The sequence below is a fragment of the Dysidea avara genome, chromosome 5, assembly GCF_963678975.1.
Source record: "Dysidea avara chromosome 5, odDysAvar1.4, whole genome shotgun sequence".
NCBI lineage: Eukaryota > Metazoa > Porifera > Demospongiae > Dictyoceratida > Dysideidae > Dysidea > Dysidea avara.
In genome coordinates this window covers 21,422,731-21,444,661 of record NC_089276.1, presented here as the reverse complement: position 1 = coordinate 21,444,661, position 21,931 = coordinate 21,422,731, and the positions used below count along the sequence as shown (strand labels likewise).

At 37.5% G+C, this 21,931-nt stretch overlaps 1 protein-coding gene across 1 annotated transcript in view; it reads left to right on the top strand.

The window, feature by feature from the left end:
• Window positions 1-21,931, top strand: part of LOC136256188 (von Willebrand factor-like) — a 105,370-nt gene that overhangs the window by 15,828 nt on the left and 67,611 nt on the right. Inside the window, exons 5-8 of the mRNA XM_066049134.1 lie at window positions 317-481; window positions 7,244-8,173; window positions 8,711-8,881; window positions 14,057-14,245. Coding sequence (XP_065905206.1) covers window positions 317-481; window positions 7,244-8,173; window positions 8,711-8,881; window positions 14,057-14,245 — 1,455 coding nt within the window. The remainder of the gene's footprint in view (window positions 1-316; window positions 482-7,243; window positions 8,174-8,710; window positions 8,882-14,056; window positions 14,246-21,931) is intronic.

Here is a 21,931-nt window from a genome sequence, read left to right as displayed (position 1 = left end):
TCAATACTTAAAAATGCATTATTGTTCTTGAAGTGTACTGATCAGAGTTTTAATAGAATTCCAAGAGTGATAGCATTAGGCTGATTGCTGAGTTTGAGAAAAGCATATGACTGAATTTGCAATTATGGTATATAGACAACTTATTAGGCAATAGTCAAGAGTTGTTTATTACCAAAAGCACATGATAATTTAACCAACAATAGCAGAAATGAATTATGCAGCATTAATACTCTTATGTTTATTGCAAAGAGTTCATAATTAAAGGAGATTGTTGAATTATACAGTGTGTGAGTATGTAATATCAATTTCACTTCAGATCTCTGTTCACCACTTACTGCTCCTGGAAATGGAATGGTCAACTGCTCAAGTGAAGGCACCTGTGTATTCACATGTAACACTGGTTATACACTTAGTGGTAGTGCTGTTAGAAGATGTCAAGAAGATGGAACATATACTGGGACTCAGCCTACATGCACACAAGGTATGTTAATTATAATGTTGCAAAAAAGTTAATATATAGGACATGGGCAACTGCATTTCTTATAATGTACCACTTTCACACCTCAGATCAAAGGAGACCAGTGCATATATATATTATATAATTATTAAACGTTTAGAAATGTTAACAAGATATACGCACTGTAAACAGTATGTATATCTCGCTATGGCAGTGCAAATATAATATAAATTATATATATATATATATTATCTCGTTAACTCAAGATACTGCACAGCTAGATGTGCACTATATCACGTTAACTCATTCCAAGAAATCCTCAGATGTCAATTACTATCTCTCTGTGCCATTATAAAGTCACACATTTGAGATCTATTGTGGGATTAAGTTTCTTGGTACTGTGGTGAAAGCATTCTAAGGAGCCCCTTTGACTGAAATGGAGTTGTGTTTAATACAGGTGAGTTGTATAATACTGTTCTGATACGTTCTAGATATGTGTCTTGATATTAGCGATCAAGTGGTATTCATACGCGACTGCAATTTATTCATGGCTATAATTTACTAGTATTATAAAAAAATTATTAATTTAAAAATGTAGTAGGGATCTAAGCAATAAAAAATAGTGAAACAAGAAATGAATGATGGTATTACAGCATAGCTCGGTGGGAAGTCCCTACTTTGGAATTGGATGAAATAATTGTTATAGCTAATGTGCCAAAGTAGGGACTTTCCCACCGAGCTATGCTGTAATACCATCATTCATCTCTTGTTTCACTACTTTTTATTGCATAGATCCCTACTGCATTGTTAAATTAACATTTTAAAAAAATACTAGTTTGTTTAGTTTTTTTTGTTGTAGCACAACTAGCTACGGTTTAACTTGTGACTGTTTTATTAGAATATCATACATGATTGTTGTATTAGAGTGACTGTTGTGTAGAGTATCTTGAGTCAGCCAAGGGGTGTGCAGTTACAGTAGCTAGACCAATGAGGGTGAGGTCATCTTGTTTACTGTTAAGTAAAAGATTGTTAAGGTTACGGGATATTGAGCGACTGTCAAACAAAATTTTATTACGTAATTAAGGCGGGCTTGGTGTTGTTGTGTTGTGTATCAGCTGGTGACAGGCTTAAATTGTTGGGAGAATCATAGCGTGCTGACTGGACAGGTACAAGGTACAAAAAAACACACGTAACAGTACAAGATAATATAGAAACAACATACTTAGGCTGGCGCACCTGTAAGCGCATGCATAGTTTTGCTGACTAATGGTGATATTTTCCTGAACCAAAAATCAGGACTGTCAAACTAGTTGTTAACATTTTGTATAAACAGACTACTAGTTTGGCTTCTTTTCTAGTTCCTGACGGAGCCTTTTGTTAGAAATAATGTTTCTAGTGCTTGTGATATCAATTTAAAAATTAATTTTGTGACCAGTGTCTTGCTTTAGGCCATATTGTAGTCATATTTCAGCAACTACGCACATTATTCACAAATCCTCTTGTCAGTCCCTCACAAGTGATGTTCTTCAAATCTTAGAATTGTTAGTAAGTTTTCATGGCTCTTCATTGGTCTGATTTTTGGTTCAAAGTTTTCACTAATTGGCATGGGGACAACTCATGTTTCCATAACAACAATTGAATTCCAAGTCGATTAATGAGAAGTTAAGAATGCATAAATATTTGATAACAATGCATTAAGAAAAATCAAACCCCTAATCATGAAAAATGATTGATAATGTACATGTTGGGTTTACAGTATCCCATAACCTTAAGAGGTGTGGTCTCCGTACTCTATTGCTATTAGTCAACCTAGATCTTATTTGATGGGTGTAAACTTTTTTGATGGGTGTAGTTGCGAATCTATTGTGAACAAGATCCCAATTTGTAAAGTTGCAGATATCTAGCTAGTATACCTCATATAGTAGTACCAGGACTGAAGCACTTCTGAAATCCAGCTCTGAAATAATTCTGTGACGTCTAAATATGCTGCTGAAAGAAAGTGTTGATATGGAAATTAATGCCTTGATATGGTTTCGTTGGATGAAAAAGACAAGTCACATGGTTAAAGATAAAAGAAAAGACATAGCGCGGAGGGCTTCTGCATTCATTGGAATCCCAAAAGGCACATCCTACTGGTGACTTTGTTATTGTGGCATAAAATGGTAACCGTACACTGCTTCGTTTGGCCTCTAGCCTTGTAACTGTGGTCAGGCAGTAAGGCAGTGAGACTAAAATTTGAGTTTTGGCGATTTCTATATCCAGCAACCTGTAAGTATTTAATGCTGTATTATATATTATTTGGGCTAGTACTATTCTGTAAAGGTGATTTTTGTTATGTAAGATGTCTCTAGGATGATTTTCAAAAGCAGAATTTTGGGTGGCACACAAAATGTTAAGGCGATCCCTACTTAGGTAGTACCATTTGATTCACAATTATTAAATACCTGGCAGTACTTATAACAGCATTAAGTCATCATTGTCAAAGTTAGGTTTTGATGTCCTGTGTCTCTCTGTTCACTGTTTAAACCCACCATCAGAATTTTTGTATGCTTGTGTTGTTACATGTAATTTTTTTGAACTCTTAGCAGAGCAATGCCTTATTGTTATTCTTACGTTGTTTTCAGTCTCCACTATCGAAATTCACATAACCAAATATAAATACACCTGTGAAGCATGCCAGCAGTTTCCCACACTTGTAGATGATTAACCCATGTGGCACATATTAGTTTTACCGCAAAAATGCGTGCTTTGCCTGAGTATATGCTCATGGTATAACTATTACTAGTGCATAAACGAATGTCGATTTTATGCTTTGAGGGTTTGAGTGCAACATTCGAAGCTTTGGTGAACATCGTATGTAGCTATAGTTACAGTTAGTTAGATATTATGCAGTTGGCATAATTTTGAGTGTATTGTAGCTTAATTCATTAAACAATAGTCATCGTTCTGGCTCTCTTTGGCAAATTGAATTTCTTGTGTTGACACTATTATTTGCCTGTTTAACAAGATATGGCAGCAGTAAAAAAGCACACAACAAGATGTAGCTGCTGTTTAAATACCTTACAGCAGTACACAACTCACGAATGTTCTTCCTCTACAGCTTGTCTCAACTGTACTTCACAATTATCAGTGGGCGTGGCCATTTGCGGGATGTGAGCTAATTATCTTGTCAGACACCTAATGGCTTCACTTACAACCACCTTCCATTACTTTCTAGTGTCTCAAGTGTAACTGCCCATGGTGAAAATTGTTCATGGCGTGATGAGCAGTCGGATTCTTGCAGTTTTCTGCTCGCTAATATAACCAGGTTGCGTACGTGCAAAATTCAAACTTCGCTTATGTCATTCGGATAATGCACCCTTCAACTAATGCGTTTCTACACTAACTATTACATCCTTAACTTGTATGATTCTTTGCAAGCTAAATAAGAACTTGTAATACAGCATGCAAAGTGGCAATACAGCCATTGGAACTCGCTATTTATGAGGCTGTGAGTGCTTGACAGCAACACAACACTTTATGAGTGTGTGGCAGTCATCAAGTATTGTTGGTGGTATTATACGTATGTACATATTATGTGGACAACAACAAACCCTGTTTCCACTACTACATCTATAATTTCACTATGCATTGCATGACAATCAGTAGAGGCTACATTTAGGGATGCGTCGATTTCGCCAGCAAAATTATTGGAATAATAGGAATACAAGAGCAACAAGCAAAATGCTGGCAAAATAGGAGCAAAATCGAGCAAAATAGGAGCAAAATCGAGCAAAATAGGCGCAAAATAAGCAAAATTTGTTAATCTCAGATCTGTTTCAGACAGTGTGAATGTAACTGCATAACTAACACAAGTAACAACTTACCATAGCTACGTTTAACACTCGTACGTTAAATGAGTATGGCTCTAGCTGAACTTTGACCCGAAGGCGAACCCACAATACATGTTAGCGAATAATCACGTGTGAAATAGTGTCTACAATGGATGTGATAGAACGCATTGACTACAGTTCAAGTGCTGAAAGCGATGTTAGTGAAGTAGATGACAGTCTTAGCATTGTTAGTAATGATGATGACCGTGAATCGTCTCGCGAGTCAGATGTTACAACAACTTCGACTAGTACAACTTCGAGGACTCGTTCTACCGGAAGTGCCAGCAACTCAACGACGCCAACGTCTAGTGGAGTGTCCTTGCTTAGTGTGCTAAAGGCACCAAGTGCATCTGACTTCTCTCGTAAGAGAAAAATTGCCAAAAATCCACCAGCTGGCAGGAAGAGAGCATTATTGAAGAGCATTATTGAAATGCATTGCAGGTTGTTCCCTTCTTTAAGGATGACGAGCTTGAAAATTTGAAGGCTGAACTTCCTTCTTATGTAGCTAAGGCGGATGGTATTAGTGATGAACTTGCTGCTCTGGAATGGTGGAAGCTCAATGCAACTGATTTGCCTTTATGGTCAAATGCTGTAAAGAAGGTCTTGACCATACAGCCCTCCTCGGCTGCTGCAGAAAGGGTGTTCTCACTATTGAATTCAGGATTTGGTGACCTACAAGGAAATTCACTAAAGGATTATATGGAGGCATCAATCATGCTAAGATACAATCACTAATATCTAAACACCATAGTGTATGTAAACAGTGCTTATTGATTATTACATGTAATTATTATTATTACATTGTACACCAACTATGGAGCAAAATAGATTGTTGACAAGCAAAATATTGAGCAAAATAGGTAGGTAAAAAAAGAATTGCTGGAAAGAAAAATAGGTGAGAAAAAAAGCAAAATAGACTCATCCCTAGCTACATTGGCTAGCAGACTACAGTCCCATACTTGAAATTATCTGCTGTATATGTAGTAATTGTTACTAAAAAGTATTGACTCAACTTCTTTTGTTTTTGTGTTTTGCTTGTGATTACTGGAGAACCTAGTTACTTGCTACTGTCAATAGATTTGCCTTCATAAACCATACATACAGTAATATGTACACAATATTTGGATTGGAAATGATTTACACAGTGATGTCATGAGTCATCCTTGTTTTATGGCGCGAAAAGTTTATAGCCTCTACAGATGGTCAATTTAATCTTTTTGTGCCCTACAAATCAGTACTCATTGTTTACAGCTGGGCCTACACTAATTGGAGGCTGAACTGGGTAGGGACACTGGTGAATAGTAAATAACAGTGCAATAAATTTCAGATGTAAACAAGTTGATGCTGCACTACTTCTAAAAACCAGATGCTCAGTAAACGCTATCCCTTGAGTTTAACTCCCTTTATAAATTAACACACACAGCATGCTATTAATTTATTTTCTACCCTGTTTTGCAACAATACATACAGTACATTAAATTTAAAGATATTTTGTAATTTGTCAGTTATGTTGCAATATATCGCTTAAGAAGCGTAACTTGAGCAAACCGCTATAAACCACAAATTACTCAAAGAAGTGTCTTAACTGTTTTATACTGTAGTTTGTCTATCGTGGTTTCATATACTAATTCTCTACCCAAATCTTCATGGCTACTCTTAATTTTCATTTGTGTACAAAGGGGATATGCCCCCTTTCAACTCAAGAAGATATTCCATTTCTGGTAGCTCACAAGGCCTGTTATGTTGTTTTTCAATCATTATACGCATGTTACAGCACATAGGATAGCCCTTACTAAACTGTTTCATCTGGTTTCAGTTACCTGCCATACCTCCTTCAAGTAAACAAGATGAAACAGGAAGTTAAGCTTTAATACAGCCTATATTCACTGAATGAAGGTTTTCTTCTGTATCTTAAAGCCTGTTTGTCATGTGGGTGTTGGACAGGCATACCTACACACAGACACACAGATATACGGTTTTAGCCGAACCAATTTCAGTAAACCAGGTGCTCACACACAGCCGGCTTTCCGTCAGCTGTGGGTTGGCTGTGGGTGCACACCTGGTTTACTGAAATATGGTGTTTCTTGCATCACTGGTTGTATAAGGAGTTGATGTGAAGTTGGCAAATAGCATCGCTTCTGAAATATTCACACCTGTCAGTGTCCATCTGTCACAAATGATATTTCCTCCCAAGTCCACACACATACTGTGTTCTTGTTTAGCACACAACACAACACATCAAACAAGGAATGTCCACACCCTCAAACAAGTGAGAGAAAAGCCAAGCAACCTGTAAGTATATTTCAATTAATATTCAGTGTATTAGTGCACAACAACTAGGTTAAGTGAATAATTTAATGAACATTTACAATCCATTCGCCTATTATATTATCTGTGGTAACTAACAACTGCTTGTAGAGTGGGGTACTCATGATGAGTAAACAACAAATGTGTGAGAATACTCAATAAGAGAGTCCATAAAATAGTGGGTTGGTGAGTTGCAAGTTTTAAGTAGTACCACATCTGAGCAGTACCACATGCTGGTACATCTTGCATTTATCTTCTCAGTTATTATGTATAAGAAAAAGAGTAATATTAACTACACTTTCAGTCAGTTTTTGTCCCACTGAAGTCATGTGTTAGAAACTTACAAGAAGTGTGTGGCAGTTGTTGTCTTACTGTATGGTTCATGAGGTATAGATATGAGCTCAAATAAGGTGTCAAACAAACAGTATAAGAAGTCAGTTGTATACATTACAGAAGTCAGAAGTCTTAGGATATACTGTAAACTGGTGAAATCACAGTAGAACATCTGAGTTATTCACACTTGTTTTTGACTTCACCTCAGACTAACGTCAATGACTAAGATTCTATTCCTATTACAAAATATGTATGGTTTTTGTTTGCTATTTAGGATGTACTCACAATGGAGGAACAGTTGAAGAAGGACAACAGATCCAACCAGATTGTTCCATGAGGTGTACATGTCGTGGTGGAAACCTTCAGTGTGTACCACAAGAATGTCCAATTGATGGTCCAACCTGTTATGCTGTTGGTGATCCTCATTACAGAACATTTGATAGTCGCTTCTATGACTTCCAAGGAGGATGTAGTTATGTTTTAGCTCAACCGTGTGATGGTGATGACTTTTCTGTGATTGCTAGAAATCTAGCACACAATGAAAGAGTGTCTTGTGTTGACCAGGTGACAATTTCAGTTCCTGGAGAGAACAACTTTACAGTGGTACTTGGAAGAGGCTTAGGAGGAACTGTGACCATCAATGGTGATTTACAGACACATGCCGGTGATGGAGAAATTTATGCTACAAGAGATGTTCAGGTACTGCGAATTGGAAATAACCTTCATGTAATCTTACCAACAATTGGCGTCAGAATATTCTGGGATGGGCGGTGGCGTGTTGAAGTTACTGTCTCAAAACAATGGGCAAACAGAGTGTGTGGAATGTGTGGAGACTACAATGGTAATGCAGCTGATGACTTTCAGGATCCAGATGGCAATGCATTGGCTACTCCAAATGAATTTGGTGAAAGTTGGGAAACTGATGACACAAGGCTATTTTGCACGCCTACTGTAGATGCAATGTGTTCACCTGAAGATGGAGTGCAAGCAAGAGAAAGATGTGCTGGAATGAGGTCAGCAGTTTTTAGTGCTTGCAACAGAGTGGTTGATCCTACTACATACATAAATGACTGTGTTGTTGATGGATGTAATTGTGAAGAAGAAGACAGAGAAGCATGTTTTTGTGAAAGTTTTGCTGCTTATGCTTCTGCATGTACTAGTGCTGGTGTTCCAGTACCAGGATGGAGGAACCTACTTGACTGCCGTAAGTGCACATATTGTTATATTATTGCTTGACTACTATTGCTATTTACTTTATGTGTGTACATATTATGTGTATGTATGTCCATTTATCTAGGGGGGGTCGGGGGTATGCCCTAGATAAAGCATGCTCCGTATGCTGAGTGTGCTTCACACTCTGTCACTAGTTGTATCAACCAGTTACCACTTTTTCTTATTTCCCACAAGCATAGTTGTCTCTCTAGCTTAGCACACCCCTTGAGAAATCCTAGATCTGCCTTTGTATATCTACACCTTACTGGGCTGTATAGGCAATAACTATCATACAATTCCTGTAACCTCTTTGACTCAGGAATTTAATGGGATATATATGAAGATCATATTATCTTAGTGACATGTGCATAAAATTGCAGACTTAAATTGGTTTCTCTTGGCTGCACAAAAAAGCTACTGTGTGCTTAAAATAAATGTATGTGTAAGATTAATTCATGACACTAATATTAACTATACCACCAATGTACATCAGCTATTTAAATTTTTATGAATGTACACTATTATTCAGCATCGCCGTGTACTGGAGGTCAAACATTCCAACAGTGTGGTCCTCTCTGCCCTCAAACATGTGAGAATATTGGTGCTACCTGTACTGGAGGATGTGCTGAAGGATGTTTCTGTCCATTGGGACAAGTGGTCAATCGTGATGGAAACTGTGAAGATGCATCGACATGTGAACGTAAGTTATTTGTAAAACATCGGACAATTTCTATGTATTATATAATACTTTAGTACTACGTAATAGGGATCACGGAGGTTTGGGTTTTCTTGCCCTTCAATATCACCCAACAACAGCCTTGCTTTTCCTTCAAAACAGCTTGGTGGTATTACATAGGCCCCAGTTAGGGACAGGTCTATTATGCCAGAATAATTTCGGGAATAATAGGTAGTGAAAGAATTAGGGAATATTCCGGAATAATCGGATGAGTTCTAGGAATGATTAGTACAAAGTTATACGTTTTTCTTGTAGTGTGATGCAAAAATCTTTTGAATACACCACTGAAACAGTGCAAGCATAAAAACGGTTGAAAAGATCGAGATACTCTAATAGAGCAGTCACTTATACTCTAATAGAGCAGTCAGCTTCGAGTCCATAATTCTAATATAGCAGTCACTTATGTAAAACTCTAACTAATATGCTTTCTTTTGCACAAATTCCAGGAATTTTGGGAATAATAAGTCAATTTAAAAAGAATTGCCAGAAAGAATAATTGGAAGAATAAAAGCATAATAGACTCTTGCCTAGCCCCAGCCTATTATGCTCAAAATTTTACCTATTATGCTTTTGAGCATTGTTTGAAAATCAAGCCTATTATGCTCAAAATTGTTTTCAAAATCAAGGTTATGCTTGAGAAATGACTATTTTATTAAAGCACGTTAATGTTTCTGAGACTGCTGTATTAGAGTTAGTGACTGCTCTATTAGAGTATCTCAATCTTATTTTTACAAAGTGTGAATAACCCACCAAGAAACGGTAAAGTAAGTTACTATACATGTTTCTAAGTATGAAATGCAGTAATTACTTCATACTGGCAGTGATCATTTGCTTTCTTTTAGGCACGCGCATTGCGCATTTTAGTTAAACTTTCAAATATCGTGCCTATTATGCTAGCATTATGCTTGATGCTTTTGGTTACTATGCTTTAAATTATACCAGCATAATCGGCTGGGACCTAATAACCAAGCCCAAAAATTCCTTAAGAACAACCCCAAATCGTTCATTTTTAAGTTTAACCCTTCCAACAAGTTTCTATGGAATTTTTAATTCTACAGAATTTTCTACTAACTGATTAACTGATTCCTTCATCCAAGCATAACTCAACTATGGTTAGTGCTGCTAGCTTGATTTCTTCTCTATTCGACATCACTTCTACTTGATATGTTCCTTTTCACCAACCACGGTATCTGCAGTGCATGCATCATTGACTTACCTTTGTCCTCTTTTGTGTCCTATTTCTTTCTCCACTACCTCAAAGGTGCAGTAGCTAACATGCAGTGGCTTCAGTGCAAACTGGCTGTTACGAGAATCATCCATGATTTGCATAGTGAGTGGATTGATTGCAGAGGCCCTTGTACTGTTCTTTGTAAGTAACGCTGTATAATTGGTAGAACATACAGTACCTGAAAACAAAGGGGATAGCTGTTTACTTCCCTGTTATTGATATATATAGTCAGGGTGCATGTTTATTTGCAATTCCCGTAGTGACTGGATTGATTGCAGTGGTGCTGTTCTTTGGTTGTAATGTTGTATAGTAGACAAAGCTGAAAATGAAGCAAAATGGCAACAATGCTTTCTAGTAAATGATAGTCCTGGCACAAGTTATGTCTTACTGGGGCCATTCTTTCCTTTGATGTGGTATGCATAGTTCACCAGTGATTGTTACAAAAAAGTAAACAAACAAGATAAGGATAAATTAGAAATTTTATATTTGAAAGGCAAGGAAACAAGAGAGGTCATCTACTGTATATGTGCAGCAATACTAGTGGACATTTAATCCCTATTTCAGTCATTGCTATACCAAGCCTGTGTAGGACTGAAATGGGAATTAAATTGTCCACTAGTATTGCTGCAGGTGTAGATGACCTCACCTTTTTCCTTGCCTTTTATTTCTATGTTTATTAAATGCACATAAAATTTCTAATTTTTGCTTATACTTGTGTATATCAAGATGCATGGTAGTGTGTCATGCTGTCCAAGAAGCCAGCATGCCACACAATAGGTATATTGACAGGAAGAAAGAAAATGTTATTCTCACACATAGCTATACTGTATGTAGCTCCATGATCCCTAAACCAATTGGAACCAATTTTGCTGTAGAGATGTCCAGGGAGCCTACAAACATACTAATGAGAAGGAAACTACTTGAGCCATTTTCGACATCCAAGCGGCCAAAGTTTTGGTTTCTTTTCTTCGATTTTCCATATGCTTTGCAAAATCCTCCATAAAACACAAATGCATACTCCAATCAAACTAATACTCGGCACACTTAAAGGAGTTATTAAAGCACCAATTTTAGTAGAAATCTGATCAAGATTCATGGAGTTATGACAAAATTAATTATTTGTGTACAATAATATCATAGTTCTGTCATGGATACAGATTAAACTGCTTTGAGAAATCAGTTGAAGAATGGTCTGTAGTAAGTTTAATCATTGTAGGAGTGCCTTTTGGTGGTTTTGAAAGAAATCAAGATTAAGACCATGAAAATACAATGCAAAAACCAAACAGTGTGTGACAATCACATGATCGAGTTTTGTTGCCATGCCTACAAGGAAAACCATGTATAGGAATGAGCTGAAAATCGGTGTATGGGTGGATTAATCATCATAGGATAACCTTCAGTGGCTATACATACACTGATGTCACTCTGCAGCTAGAATATGATCAAGGTTCCTGCAGAAGGTACAGCTACAAACAAGTCATCCTGTAGAAAGTTCAACTACTGTACATTAAAAGTCACCACGTACATAGTTCAGCTACAAACAAGTCACTATGCAGAGAATTCAGCTACAATCAAGTCACCCTGTAAAGAGTTCAGCTGCAAAACAAGTCACTCTGTAGAGAGTTCACCCACAAAAATGCCACCCACAAAAATTTCAGCTATGGCAAGTAACACTAAAGAGGGATCAGCTACAATCAAGTCACCATGTAGAGAGTTCAAGCACAAACAAGTCACCCTGTAAAGAGCTCAGCCACATTACAAGTCACCCTGCAAGATGTTGTAAAACAAAATATATATATATGTACAAAAAAAGCTGTTTGAAATAGTCAAATGCACACAATAATTCTCACTGTAGTAAAGAAAAGGACAAGTAAAAGGAAATGTAATTACAAAAAGAAGTGATATCTAAACCAAAACAGCCAAGCTGTGAAAAGGTGAGGTCCCCAATAAAGTCAGACTGAAAATGTGGTGGCCAAGAAATAGCTACAATGATGATGATGATGCCAATCATTTTTAATGATGATCGCATTTTTAATGATGAGTGCGATCATTAAAATGATAGGCATTAATATCATTGCGGCCATTTCTTGGCCACCACATTTGATTTCACATTTTTCACACTGATATTTTTGGGCCCTGCACCTTTTTTCACAGCTTGGCTGTTTTGTTATAAGCGTTTTAAAGAAGCAAACTATTTGGACAAAATACATGTGCTTCAAATTGATGCTTGTGAGATTGTTAGTATATTTAGCTATGTGATATTTATTATCTTGAAGCATTGTTATGAGATACATAATATTGAGAATTGTATACATTACCAAGTAAACAATACTTTGAGTTGATTTATATTATACCTTCTGGTTGTCTTCTTTGGAGTGTTCATTTCATGTAGTTAAACTACTTCAGTTTTTGGCTGTCAGGTTATTAGTAAATGTCAATATGTGACCTGATCTTGGAAAACCTACCTTTTTGGCACGTGGGTCTATTTTCTGTTTTATAGCTTAAATGAGGTACTAGGTGCTCATCTATTTTGTGTTAAAATTTCAGCTTAATACCTTTAAGCATTCCTGAGATATGGCCAATTTTCTGTCCTGTACGTTACAAACTAACTTTTATGGTTATGTATTGAGTTCTGTGGGTTATTAAGGGTGACAAATGGTGACAAATCACTTTGTTTACTAATAATTCCACTCTTACCATCTAAAATACTTTGAAAGACATTTCTGATAGTTTAATGAAGTATTCTTGGTACATTTCTGCAAATAAATGCCATGTATCATTGTCTAAGACTAAGTTTTAGCCATTCCAGCACCTGAACAAATCACCCAATTTGTAAGTTACTTGTTGTCCCATGCATGTGAAATTACTACATGGTCTGATATAATCATCCATATCTCCTAGGAAAAAGAAGCTATGGGTGTGAAACTTCACAGCAAGAAGGTTTAATAGTTACTTTATCCAAATGTGCAAAAAAATTAATTTAAAAAATATTGTTGAAATTTTCATTTGAGTTTTCCCAAAAAGTTTGCTTGTGCCCAAAAGGTAGGTATTCCAAGATCCGGTCACATATACAGTGTACATAATCTGTAAAAACCATCAGCATATAGTTTAACAATTTTAAATGTTGCACAGCCAGAATGCAAGAAGTTAAAAGCCTGCATTACACCTCTGCACAGATTAACTTTGGCTCTGAACCACTGGTTTGAATGACAAGTGTAGTAGCTCTCTAGAGACTTTGTGAATGGCCTCCCCGTTGGCACTTAATGACCAATGAACAATGTAGCAAACATTGTAGGTTACCAGTAGTTGCACATCCCTTTAAGTTCACATACAAATGTCAATAAAAGGCAACCTAGAGAATTTGTGTACAGCCAATTTATGCAAGATAGACAAACTATAAAATAGTTAAGAAAATAATTCTCTGTGTAATTTGCAGTCGTTTGTTCATATTAAACTTCAGTGCATAACAATGTAATTAATTACAAAACATTTAGTGAATAACAAAACATGATTATAATAACTACTTCAATAACTTGCATGTACTGTACTACAAAATCTATGTATGCTATTTACAATAATATACCATAGTGTTATACATACAGATTAATTTCCAATAACACAGTGTATGTTAAGGGATAGTATTTTGTGGATGCCTGGTTTTTAGAAGCAACACAACGTCAACTTGTTTCATAAATAAAACTGACATACTATTCAAAGCTGTGTGGTTTACCCATGCCTACTATTCAAAATTGTTCTGTACCGGACCTTTCATATAACATTTTCTTTTTATTTTCCTTATGTAACCTTTGCTACTTCAAGCACACTATGGCAATCAGATCTTCCTATGCAATGTTTAATGTCTTTTGTAATGATTCAATAAATAATGTATGTACTTTGTTTACATTCAATAGCTATATGTCCAAGAATCTTTGCACCTGTTGATGGTATGATTTCCTGCCAATTGGGAGCCAATAATGTTGCTAATCCTGGAGAAACTTGTACCTTCACATGTGATGATGGGTTTACACTAACTGGTAGTTCTAGTAGGACATGTCAGAATGATAGGACCTGGAGTGGCACTGAGCCCATGTGTGGGACAGGTACGATTTGTTCAATCAATATACAAGTAGAATTTTGAGTCACAGTAGTGATAAGGTGTAGATACCAGTGCATGGGTATTAAATAGAAGAAGTACACTGTACAAACTTTCTGTGTTTATCACTATCAACACAGTTATTTGCATGTTGGCTACATTCTGTGCTGTATCATTAATAGAGGTGTGTGTGTGTGTGTGTGTGTGCGTGTGTGTGTGTGTGTGTGTGTAGTGTGTGTATGTGTGAGTGTGTGTGTGTGGGTGAGTGTGTGTATGTGTGTAGTATGTGTGTGTGTGTAGTGTGTGTATGTGTGTGTGTGTGTGTGGGTGAGTGTGTGTATGTGTGTAGTATGTGTGTGTGTGTGTGTGTGTGTAGTGTGTGTGTGTGTGTGTATGTATACATGTCTTTGTGTGTATGTATTATTTCACCAGTACACTTCCACTGCTTTTCTTTACAACTTACTACACTTTCCATATCTAATTTTATTTCTTCTAATAGAGAAACTGTTGTAATCACAGAACACAGTATAGTGAATAATGCAGCCCAAGAAGCTGGTGGTGTGTTGTTGATAAACTTATTTGTCACAAGTTGAATAGCTACTTCATTAGAGCCCAAACATGTTCTTTGTATCTTCCAATTTGTTTCCATCCTAACTGACCAACCACTTCTTTGCTACTGTATACAGTACATGATGGGTCTAGCCTTTAAAAGAGTGTCCAAGTATTTCATAGATTATGCATTGATTCTGGTAAATAGAGTAACCATCAGGCAAATATCCAGAGAGGTTTCACTGGTTTTTGGAAACTACTCAGCCTTTTGAACTCAAAAAAGCACCTTTCAGGGCATGGAGTGCAGGGCTGGCTTAGGGCTAGGCAGAGTATGCAACTGCAGCTGCAGTTGCAGGGCTAGGCAGGGTAGGCAGCTGCAGCTGCAGGGCCCAGGGACTAAGGTGGCCTCCAATGCTCTAAAACTAGGGCCCCAGTTCTCAAAATACAAATTCAGTATATAATACTAGATTGCTTTTACTTTTAAGAACATCCACACAAAAACAGCCAAGCTGTGAAAAAATGGTGCGGCCTTAAAAGCCTGGGTGAAAAAAGTTGTGAAATCAAAGGTGGCGGCCAAGAAATGGCTGCAATGATGTTAATGCTAATAAATTTTAACAATGCACACAGCCATTATTAAAATTTTTAGCATTAACATCATTGCAGCCATTTCTTGGCCGCCACCTTTGATTTCACAACTTTTTTCACCCAGGCTTTTAAGGCCGCACCATTTTTTCACAGCTTGGCTGTTTTTGTGTGGATTTCACTCCTTTTTGTACTTTACAAGGCCCCAAAACCAGCCTATGGCTGACTTTGTGGTTTGTCTTTACTCACATTTCTTCTTTTCTATGTAGATACAATGATGATTATTGAAGACAGACTTATAAATGTATTTCATTGCATGATTTAATTCAATATTTGATAATATTATTGTAATACTCTAATAGAGTGCACATTTTTTTTGAGGACTTCTAATAGAACATACATAGAATGTTCTAGAACAGTCTAGAACTTCTATTGGTAGATCTATGAAATTACAAACGTTTGACTATAAGCAGATTTCAACTAGAAATTTCATTTATAAAGCAGAAATTAAGTAAGGTGATCAGTCAAGGTAGCAGTGGTTCAGTGGTTAAGGATGGAGGTGTTAGGTATGGAGGTCCCTGGTTCGAACTCTGGTAAGTTGTTTTTTTCGACATTTTTTGCACACCTTTTTTACCCCGTGGTGACTGCTCTATTAGAGTATCTCGATCCCGCGATTTTACACTTGCTTAGTTTTTGCTTTATAACTTTGTCGCTGTAACTCTATTGCTATTCAAACTATCAAAAGGCACTGCTACGATGATCAGCCTATCTACACACCAATTTTCAAGTTATTTCTATGCTTGGTTTACCCTGTAGCCGTGACAGAAGTTTGATCTGTTTTTACGTGAATAAACGTCCATAACTCCTTGAATACTACTCAGACTTACAACAAACTTGGTACGTGAATCCACCGTTACACGTTCTTAATTTGTGCCAAAGATCGAGGCAATCGAGTTACACGTTTGCATTTTATAGCAATTTTTGCAAAGTGTGTGAAAAGAAATCAAAGCCCCCGTAGCCCCCCATACGGCATAAGAAGAAAAAAACGAAGAAATTAAAACGAAATTTTGGACGCCCATATCTTGCAAATGGCTGTTGCGAATTTAATCTAATTTGCTGTGTGGCATACCCTACCTGGGGGACAGCTATAATGCAAAAATAGTGTGCTTTGGAGAAGAGGCCATGGAGCTATGCATGCGTGAAAAAGCTGTTTTCTTTCTTCCTGTAAATATACTCACGGTGTGGTCGCCGGCTTTCTTGGCCGCACGACACACTACCGTGTGTCTTGATATACAACTCATTGCTCAAGGTACACATCAACAATAGGTATGGATCACATGATACTCTAGTAATGAACAATATTAAAGCAATATTTATACTGAAATGCATTGGTGGTTGCACATGATATTCATTGCACTGTGCACCAGGATGCAGCCATACACACTAGGAGTTCATTAAATGTAATTTGCAATGGTTTATTAGGCAAGAAATCATGTGACTGTGTTTATTTAAATTGCACAAAGGGAAGTCAGGTCTTGCCGGAGTGCATGGCAGTCATTTGCCTTAACTGTGATGATGGGTGACTAAGTAGTCCCTTTATGCACGTGTGAGTTGAATGCATGCACTGATTTTCTGGGGCACACTGAAATAGTTATATATAATAATTCACCTTTGTACTAGAGTGGGTCTGTGGCAACCATATTAGTTACTTTGTTTTGGCTTTGTGCTGAACCAGGTATGTTAAGTTGGAGATCTGTTGAATGGATTCCATTTATATCTATAATGTTGTAAGTCAAGACTGTTGGATGGAACGATCACGAGATCAAGTATCACCAGATGTGCTACATTCGTGTGCAGGCTGTGGTTTGATAACTGCTTGAAGTAGTGGCAAGACACTGCAAAGATTGAAGATGATCATAATAGTACAATAGCATATACCATATAGCGGAAAATTTTGGCGGGAGAAAATTTTGGCGAATTTGGCGAGCGTGCATTGATTCGCCAAAATTTTACTCGCCATTTTTCTAAACACTGAAAGTGTAGTAGACGCTGTTCATTAGTGGGTGAATATTGTTACAGCGGTGAGTGGTTAGTCTTCCTATCTCATTGAATACAGTATGGTTTTAGACTACTAATAGCTCAGGCAGATGGGCAATTCAGCTCAAGCGATTCAGCTCAGTGCCCTCGCCTCGCTTGCCACGCGCGTCCCAGTGACGGACCCCCAGTGACTTAGCGAGCTAGTGCATGCTGTTTTAATTACAGCTAGCTCTCGAGCTAGCTATTTACATAAGAGCGCGTCGATTCGAATGAGAGGCATTGAACTGTAGTAAGCTTCGTCGCCTACGCAGTCAGATTAAAATTGCGTAGGCAAAGTAATGTCATACATTCGCCAAAATATTATTCGCCAATTTCTGCCAATGATCAAATCGCCAAAAATTTCTCCCGCCAATATTTTCCGCTATACGGTAATTTAGGGCTGGGTGATAATAAAAAAAATCCTATATCTTGATAAGTTTCGATAACAAACACCACTTTATCGCAATAAATGATATTTTCTCGATATTATTGTCATGAATACTTATTGTCATAGAGTACTTATACAAGCACAGTTTTGTGTAATAATAATTGTTTAAGGCTAGTATCTCTTGCCCTTTCCAGCATTACCACAGTTGATTGTGACCTTACTCATAAGAATACCATCTGCCTGCTTTTAATAATACCATAGTTTACGGAGATTTACTATTGTCTTGAGATATTGATAATAGAAACTTCATTATCTTTATATACATAGGGATCAAGATAATCATGTTATCATTTCTATCGCACAGCCCTAATATAATTATAGGTTACGATTTTACACAACCACATTTAGTTTGAAATAAAACACACTACAGAAACAGCAGTATGCATACACATACGTAGCTAGTGGCTATATTACAACAGCCCATGCTTAGCTACGAACAGATCACCCTGTACAGAGTTCAATTCAAGTAGAACACCCTGTAGAGATTTCAGCCACAAACATATTACTCTGTAGAGATATCAACTTGAAACAAGTCACCCAGTAGAGAGATCAGCTAGAAACAAGTCACCCTGTAGAGAGATCAGCTAGAAGAAGTCACCTTGTAGAGAGTTCAGTTACAAACAAATCATCCTGTACAGAGTTCATTTATTTAAAAAATCACCCTGCAGAGAGTCCAGCTGTAAACAAATCACCCTGTAGAGAGTTCAGCTACCCTGTAGAGGGATCAGCTTGAAACTATACACAATGTAGGGAGTTCAGCTACAAGCAAATCACCCTGTAGAAAGTTCAAGATACCCTGTAGAGAGATCAGCTACAAACAAATCACCCTGTGGAGAGATTAGCTAGAAAAAATCACCCAGTAGAGACTTCAGCTACAAACATACCACCCTGTAGAGAGTTCAGCGGCGAACAGATCGCCCTGTAAAGGGTTCAGCTAGATACAAGTCATCATGCAGAGAGATCAGCTAGAAGAAGTCACCTTGTAGAGAGATCAGCTAGAAACAAGTAACCTTGTAGAGAGTTCAGCTACAAAGAAACCATCCTGTAGAGAGCTCAGCTACAAACAAATCACCCTACAGAGTTAAGCTGCAAAAAAATCACCCTGTAGAGAGTTCAGCTACAAACAAATCACCCTGCAGAGCGATCAGGTAGAAGAAGTTACCTTGTAGAGAGTTCAGTTCCAAAGAACCCACTCTGTAGAGAGTTAAGCTACAAACAAGTTACCCTATATAGAGATTAGCTAGAATGTAGAGAGCTCGGCTACAATCAAATTATCCTGCAGAGAGTTCAGCTACAAACAAACCACTTTATAGAGAGATGAGCTAGAAACAAGTCACCTTGTAGAGAGTTCAGCTACAAAGAAACCATCCTATAGATAGTTCAGCTACATTTCAAGTCACCCAGTAGAGAGATCAGCTGCAAAGAAATTATCCTGTGGGGAATAATATTATTGGCATGTAATAAGTAATAGTTGTAATACGCCCATGAGGTTTGTATCTGATTTGTAAACACGACACCCGAGAGCTGCAGGCCCGAGGGTGGAGTGTTTACAAATCAGATACAAACCGAATGGGTGTATTCTAACTGATTTGTGGTATGGGGCATGCGCAGATCAAAGGCACCCTTTTGTAACAAGAACGCAAGGCTAATATTGGCTACAGTACCGCTGGGGTAAGTAGAATTCTAGGAAAACGGAAACGGAAAGCGGGAACGGAAAGCAGGAACGGAAACGACCAACGAAAAATGCCTGATGAAGGTTATCATGTCAATATACGGGTTAGATTTTACAGCATGATGCTTCTTTGTAACATTGTTGGATCCTCCGTACTGTTCCGCTGAAATGATCGAAACTCTCTAATAGAGCAGTCACCGTCCATTAAAATACTCTAATAGAGCAGTCACAGAATGTTTTGCAAACCATGTATCTCACCAGGGGCCTTTTAGTATTGAAAGCTTGTGAATCATTGTACTATAGCTGGCAACCCTCAGCCTCTTCATTGGAGTCACTTCAGCCTGACACATACTGTATCTACCACATACCTAACTTTTATCTTGACAAGGTTGCAGCCATACACCTTCTAACATCTTTATGTAAACACTGTCAATTGATTAGAATACTTTGTAAATCTTTTCATTCTTAATTGTTGAATCTTTTGTATGGTTTCAAGGAGTATAGTTATTTCAGCTGTTGATAATATAACTAGTGTGTGCCATATGAGACCAGCCATGCACGTCTTGGAGCTGAACAACATACAAAAGCCGAAGCCGGCCTATGGCCGGCTTTGGGGCTTTTTTAACCTATCTTTTTTCTTTACCACAGGAAGAAGAGAAAGATGAAGGAGTTTTAAAACACTTTAACTAATTCTGATTTTATCAGTAAATGTACAAATTATATATATAATAATACATTTATTACATGTTAATTATTCCCTATACAGATAACTTGCTTGCAACTCTCTACAGGGTGATTTGTTTGTAGCTGAACTCCCTACAAGGTAATTTGTTCTAGCTGATCTTTCTACAGGGCGATTTGTTTGTAGCTGAGTTCTCTACAGGGTGATTTGCTTGCAGCTGAACTCTCTACATGGTAGTTTCTTTGTAGCTGAACTCTCTATAATGTGACTTCTTCTAGCTGAACTCTCTACAGGGTGACTTGTTTCTAGCTGATCTCTCTACAGGGTGATTTGTTTCTAGCTGAACTCTCTACAGGTGAATTGTTTGCAGCTGAACTCTCTACATGGTAGTTTCTTTGTAGCTGAACTCTCTATAATGTGACTTCTTCTAGCTGAACTCTCTACAGGGTGACTTCTTCTAGCTGAACTCTCTACAGGATGATCTGTTCGTAACTGAACTCTCTACGGGTGATTTGTTTGCAGCTGAACTCTCTACATGGTGGTTTCTTTATAGCTGAACTCTCTGCAAGGTGACTTCTTCTAGCTGATCTCTCTACAGGGTGATTTGTTTGTAGCTGAACTCTATACATGGTGGTTTGTTTGTACCTGAACTCTCTACAAGGTAACTTCTTCTAGCTGATCTTTCTACAGGGTGATTTGTTTGTAGCTGAATTCTCTACAGGGTGATTTATTTGCAGCTGAACTCTCTACAAGGTGACTTCTTCTAGCTGAACTCTCTACAGAGTGATTGATTTTTTTTGCAGCTGAACTCTCTACATGATGGTTTCTTTGTAGCTGAACTCTCTGCAAGGTGATTTCTTCTAGCTGATCTCTCTACAGGGTGATTGATTTGCAGCTGAACTCTCTACATGGTGGTTTCTTTGTAACTGAACTCTCTACAGGGTGATTTGTTTGCAGCTGAACTCTCTACATGATGGTTTCTTTGTAGCTGAACTCTACAAAGTGACTTCTTCTAGCTGATTTCTCTACAGGGTGACTTGCATGTAGTTGAATTGTCTATCAGATTAACTGTTTGTAGCTGAATTCCGTACAGAATATGTTGCAATGTAATATAATCTAATCCAAAACAGCCAAGCTGTAAAAAAAGTGTGCGGCCCTCAGAAAGGCTATGGTGAAAAAAGATGTGAAATCCAAGGTGGCGGCCAAGAAATGGCTGTGATGGTAGGTTAATGGTAAAAATTTTAATAATGACAATTCAGGTAAACTTTGTGAAGCGGCACAAAAATTCACCTGAATTGTCATTATTAAAATTTTTACCATTAACCTACCATCACAGCCATTTCTTGGCCGCCACCTTGGATTTCACATCTTTTTTCACCATAGCCTTTCTGAGGGCCGCACACTTTTTTTACAGCTTGGCTGTTTTGGATTAGATTTCATTTCTTTTTGTATTTGTATACCCCAAAGCCGGCCTATGGCCAGCTTTGGGAATTTTTTAACCTATGTTTTTTTCTTTACTACAGGAAGAAGAAAAGATGAAGTAGATGCACTTTAAATATTTTATCAGTAAATGTACAAATTATATATATGTGACCGGATTTGCGAAAAGGGGTCTTCCACACACATCCAATTTACGAACTTTGGCAGTTCATAATGTCAGATAGGAAAATAGCGTTGCCTTGAA